The sequence below is a fragment of the Maniola jurtina genome, chromosome 22, assembly GCF_905333055.1.
Source record: "Maniola jurtina chromosome 22, ilManJurt1.1, whole genome shotgun sequence".
NCBI lineage: Eukaryota > Metazoa > Arthropoda > Insecta > Lepidoptera > Nymphalidae > Maniola > Maniola jurtina.
In genome coordinates, this window is record NC_060050.1 from 2,573,633 (window position 1) to 2,579,842 (window position 6,210).

At 33.1% G+C, this 6,210-nt stretch overlaps 1 protein-coding gene across 1 annotated transcript; it reads right to left on the reverse strand.

Moving 5' to 3' along the window:
- Positions 1-224: 224 nt before the first annotated feature.
- On the reverse strand, positions 225-4,883 carry LOC123876787. Its single transcript, XM_045923139.1, has 4 exons — positions 4,653-4,883; positions 2,435-2,518; positions 1,951-2,086; positions 225-516 (listed from the first exon to the last, which is right to left on the reverse strand). Exons 1-4 carry the CDS (start codon positions 4,872-4,874, stop codon positions 344-346), a joined length of 615 nt encoding a protein of 204 aa, XP_045779095.1. The 5' UTR covers positions 4,875-4,883; the 3' UTR covers positions 225-343.
- Between the last annotated feature and the right edge of the window lie 1,327 nt (positions 4,884-6,210).

Here is a 6,210-nt window from a genome sequence, read left to right on the forward strand (position 1 = left end):
GAACTGATTTTCTTGGATTATAGCTAAGAACACTCTCGATCAAGCCACTTTTCAAACAAAAAAACTAAATAAAAATCGGTTCATTAGTTTAGGAGCTACGATGCCACAGACAGATACACATTGCAAATACACAAATACACACGTCAAACTTATAACACCCCTCTTTTTGGGTCGGGGGTTAAAAAAAACTTATACAATGGATATAGACATAAGAACGCCTATGTATTTACATCATCTGAAACTATATTTAATTTATCACGCAACACTAATTTATTATAGCCTATGTGTTCTGAATCAAGCAAAAATTTTAAATCTATCAAATCTTAAAATTAGTTCCAGATCCCTAGCCATATACGTGAGAAAATTGAACCATGACGATAGTATAAGTGGTACAGAGACTAATGAGTCCCAAAGGTAAGGATATGTTGAGACTGAAGGCACGCCAAATGGTGTATTTGAAGGGACGGAGCTTTAGAAACTTGAGAGCGTCGTATGTTCTGTTTCTGAGAGCATTATCTGAAAATGGAATTAAAAGTCAATGATAACACATGTTTAATTAATGTAATAAGTAAACAAAAGCACCAATTTAAGTAATATTGTTTAAATTAGCGACTTGAAAGATAATAATGATGTCTTTTTTTATTTCATAATGTCTCTATAATTTATGAAATTGTTACATCGAAAGCTTAGATACTTATAATATCAAAAGTGCTTGGAAAGTACCTAATGAAAGATGTAAAATAACGATTTATTGGTTCTGTTATATGCGAACATAGTTAGACCTTAGATGTTGTTAACCAAAAAAAGTTAAAAACGACATATAATTAGTTTTATTGACAATTATCCATATCCATACTAATATGTAGTATTTCGTTAAACTGTGCTAATATGCCATATAAATGCGAAAGTGTGTCTGTCGGTCTTTCTGTCTGTCTGTCTGCTACCTTTTCACAGCCCAACAGTGTAACCGATTCTAACGAAATTTGGTACAGGGTTAGCTTATATCCCGGGGACGGACATAGGCTACTTTTTATCCCGGAAAATCAAACAGTTCCCGCGGGATTTTTAAAGACCCATCTACTTAACAGATTTGTATGAAATTTAGTACCAAAGTAGATAGCGTCCCTGTACTCGAAATTGGCAACTTTTTATCCCGGAAAGTCAAACAGTTCCCATGGGATCTATAAAAAATCTAACTCCACGCAGATGAAGTCGCGGGCATCCTCTAGTTCAGCATAAATGCTGTATGCCTTGCACTTACACAAAAACCATACAGCGCTGGTTTTCAGCACTGGCTGACTTCCACGCACCATGGTCTTGGTCCTGAATCCAGCGGCTACTTACGAGTCGTTTGATGTGTTTTCCGATTAGAAGTAGCGTTTTCAGCACCTTGGGTTAACCAGTATCGGTTTTTCGAACTATGTGCCTTGCCCATTGGCACTTCAGCTTTACAAAAATTCAAAAATTCAAAATTCAAAATGTTTTTATTCAATTAGACTTTTACAAGTTCTTTCGAATCGTCAAAAGCATCTACCACTGGTTCGGAATGCCTTTCCTACCGAGAAGAACCAGCAAGAAACTCGGCAACTACAACCCGTTGAGAGTGTCGGTTACTCTGGTTTTTAACCCCCGACCCAAAAAGAGGGGTGTTATAAGTTTGACGTGTGTATCAGTGTATCTGTGTGTCTGTGTATCTGTGTATCTGTCTGTGGCAGCGTAGCGCCTAAACTAATGAACCGATTTTAATTTAGTTTTTTTTGTTTGAAAGGTGGCTTTATCGAGAGTGTTCTTAGCTATAATCCAAGAAAATCGGTTCAGCCGTTTGAAAGTTATCAGCTCTTTTCTAGTTACTGTATAGTTACCTAACGTAACCTTCACGTCTTGTCGGGGGTGTTATAAATTTTTAATTTACACTTGTTCTACGTATCTTCTCTTTGTTTGTATACTTACTGGAGCAAAATAATAGTTGTCTCGTCAAATGGATTCTGATTTTATCAACTTCAGCGGTCACCAACTCCGCGAACAGGGCCGGTACGAGAGGTAATATTACATTGATCATACAGTCGGCTATGTACATTATGTCAAGCTGTTATGTCAAACATATAAAAAATAAAATTAGTTACAAAATGTTTGAGAAACATGTCAAAAAGGGATAAGTAAGTACCTAGCCAAAATATATAAACCGGCTTATTCGATATTTATTTATGTTTAATTTTTATGAATCGTAAATCATTTATTTGCCAAATTATGTTATGGGTTATCATCATCGATATATAATTGTTAAAATAATAATTATTGTTTACAGCGAAAACTTTACGGGTAAGTAAACAGCCAATGTGCAAGTTATAATTATCAAAAAAAAAATACTTTTATAAAACTAAGTATGTACTTTTAAAATAAAACGGAATGAAATTATAAAAAAGTCGATACTCACATCATATTGGTCACCTTTCGAAACAAGTTTCTCCAACACGATCGTAAAAACATATACGAAATAAGACGGCAAACTCAGGAATATCTGAAAACAGAACTAAATTAGTTTTTAAGCTTCCGTACATTTATGAACATCATCTGGAATATGCTGTTTGTATTTGGAATCCCTATTACGATAAATATGTTAAGAGATTAGAAACTATACAAAAAAATTTTTTACGGAGGATGCACTATAAATGCACAAGAGGATACCTTCCCTATGACCAACTTCTTTTAAAATATAATATACTAGACTTACAGTCGAGGCGCAAACAACTTGAAGCTATGCTCTTATTTGATCTGTGTCATAACAAATACGATTGTATTCCCTTAACTCGTAAACTCTGCTATAAAGTACCAGTTAGAAGTCATGTACGTAGTAATCAGACGCATAAACTTTTTGCTATTATAAAATGTCGTACAAATTCTGGCAAACGCTCACCACTATGGAGAATGACACAGTCATATAATGCATGCTTTGGTAATATTGATATCTTTTCGACTCGCGTGGGCTCTTTCAAGAAGCTGGTCATAGATTCTCTTAAAAATAATAATACTATATTAAACTAAGGCTGTAGGATAATTAGAATATAGACGATAAATTAACTAATATATTTTTAATTACAACACTAATATTAATTTATAGATGTAACTATGTAGTAAAGTATAATTAATAATATGTGGTTGACGTAGTGGGTAGCACATATAATATTACTATATCTATATTATTACTGTTTTTTACTGCTTGTGTGCTACCGTTTGTTAATCCAAAAAAAAAAATTAAAAAAATAAAATAAAAAAAAATCATATTATTTTGGGTGCATAAAATATTTTTTTCCGAGCTAGAGCATCACAATAAGCCTAATAAGCCTTTACCGGTTGAGCTATTGAGGCTCTCTGAGGTAAAGGAGAGACTGAAAACCGAAAGGTCGACGGTTCAAACCCCGCCCGTTACACTATTGTCGTACCTACTCCTAGCACAAGCCTGACGCTTAGTTGGAGAGGAAAGGGGAATATTAGTCATTTAACATGGCTAATATTCTTTTTTTTTTTAACCGTGAAAGAAAACCCCAAAAGATGTTCGTTTCTTTTGGTCAGAGTTTACAAACCATTTTATAAATCGTTGTTTTCAGTATTTGTTGTTTAAATACAGTATATGATGCATAATACACCGATATTACATATTCCTAACTAGTTTAATTTTTGAAATTGCTCCCGTCACAAAAATGGTCTAAAATTGACAACTTCGATGGATAAAAAAAAACATGGTACTTTACTCAATGAGTTCTAAACAATGATACCCCACATGTTAGAGTAAGAAAAAAATCTAGCTCCATCATATAGGAAAAATAATCTAATTGAATTTCTAATTGAATATATCATTTTGATTTTGGGTCAACGCTCTACACTGAATGCGAAAATTTCAGGTTTGTAACTCAATTTGTCTACGAGCTAGAAGAGCGTTGTAGCGATGACAGACAGACAGACAGCAGAGTGACATTAATAGGGCTTCGATGACCGCAACCAACCTCTGATGCTATATTTGAATTTATGAGCACGATTAAGTAAAATTAAAATTGCAAATAACTTAGGATACGCATCATGGATACCTGAGGTATGTAAAGTTGCGTCAGTAATTGATATTTAACAAGTGTAAATTAAAAATTTTCAACAACCCCGACCAGTGAAGGTTACAGTAACTAGAAAAGAGCTGATAACTTTCAAACGGCAACTTTCAAACGGCTGAACCGATTTTCTTGGACTATTCCGCGCCTACGATCCAAAGTATCTGAGTTTTCCAAAACATCATTTTCAAATAAATAATTATGTATATCTAGGCAACGTCCATCTTGACAGCTTGACATTTGTCAATTGACACTTGAATATTATGAACCTAAGGGTTATCTAACCTTCTTTTCTACAAGAAAACTAGAAAAGAGCTGATAACTTTTAAACGGCTGAACCAATTTTTTTGGATTATAGCTAAGAACACTCTCGATCAAGCCACCTTTCAAACAAAAAAAAAGTAAATTAAAATCGGTTCATTCGTTTAGGCGCTACGATGCCACAGACAGATACACAGATACACATATACACAGACACACAGATACACACGTCAAACTTATAACACCCCTCTTTTTGGTTCGGGGGTTAAAAATCAGAAAACTTTGAACACTCACCAGTAATTTGGATGCATGACCAATTTTTTTCACATTATCTAATTGCATTTTATACACATTTACATATTTTTCTAACTCCAAAATGTGATGATTAACCTCTCTATCGAACATGGTTGGTGAAAAGTCTAATTTACTCTCCATTGTTTTTCGAAGTACCCTCATTCGATTCCACAGTAATTCAAACATCATTATACGTGTCATATGACTGACGTAAACAGCCATATATATCAATATTATATTTATCGCAGTAAATGCTATGTGCCAATACCAAAAACGTATAAAGAATATTGTAAGACGACAAAATATTCCCAACATAATTATTGAAAATATTACAATGGAAAAAAGTGGTTCAATCTTTTGAATCTTCAAAGACGAAGCAACGTCGATCTTATGTAATCCTTCAAGATACTCGTAGAAATTTTCTCCTTTGCTGAACAACGATACTAACACTACAGCATTGTAAAACACTAGTTTTTGGATTAAACTAATTAAAACATTTTTAGGTAACTTCTTTGTCAAATTTGCATGTATGTAAGCTCCTATAATAGCAAAACAGACGCAATAAAATTTAGCTATAACGGTGAAAATAAAATTTGTACTAATTTCAGAATACAGTCCGAGAGTTACACGGATAAACATTATAACATTTATGGAAATAGAGCCTTTTTTAGGAGAAACATTGTCTTCCATGTAATTGTTTTTCACCAAATTCATGATATTTTGCAATAGAACAAAAGACGCTAAAATATCTCAATTTAACACAGAAACCACAAACTCACAACAGTTACTGTTATTACAATACACTGCATTAATACACTCAAAGTTTTCCATCACGTTTTCATTAAATTAATGTGCTTCTGTCACATTTTATCTATAACATACACAATAATAATGATATTTATCCATCAATATTATTAATATGAGTTAGTGTTTTCTATGTCAATTTAGACATCTTTCATAAAATATATATAAGTGAACATTAATTTATTTAGTCATCAATACCTATCATGTTAATCAAGGACAACTTTTAATTCAAAAGCAAAATTATTTTTGCTAAAAGAGTTTTAGGATAACGTTTTGATCAAAGATTTAGTAACAGTAGTTAGTTCATGATAATTTATAAAAACAAATGAACGAAATAGTTTTTTTTTAAACCATAAGCAGATACACATTTTTTTTATAAAAGAATATTAGCCATGTTAAATGACTAATATACCCCTTTCCTCGCCAACTAAGCGTCAGGCTTGTGTTAGGAGTAGGTACGACAATAGTGCAACGGGCGGGGTTTGAACCGTCGACCTTTCGGTTTTCAGTCCGCTCCTTTACCGGTTGAGCTATTGAGGCTCTACAATAATAATGTACTTCGAAAGAAATATTAATTTCAATCATCTAAAAGCTCTTTCTTTAATTATCTCTTCATCGATTAATGTCGAATTGCTATGAGCAATATTGGTCGGTATAACTTAGGGCATTATTTATATACAACACAAGCCTCGTAGACATAGGACTTCAAATTGGTAGTTCATCAAAACACGAGTATTAAAACACTACAATGATC

Excerpts from the sequence above, each read along its gene's own strand:
- LOC123876787 (XM_045923139.1), bottom strand. The coding sequence starts at position 4,874 with ATGGCTGTTTACGTCAGTCATATGACACGTATAATGATGTTTGAATTA. Across the intron at positions 2,519-4,652 it reads GTCATGCATCCAAATTACTG|ATATTCCTGAGTTTGCCGTC; the intron begins GTGAGTGTTCAA and ends TTCTGTTTTCAG. Across the intron at positions 517-1,950 it reads ACAACTATTATTTTGCTCCA|ATAATGCTCTCAGAAACAGA; the intron begins GTAAGTATACAA and ends TTCCATTTTCAG.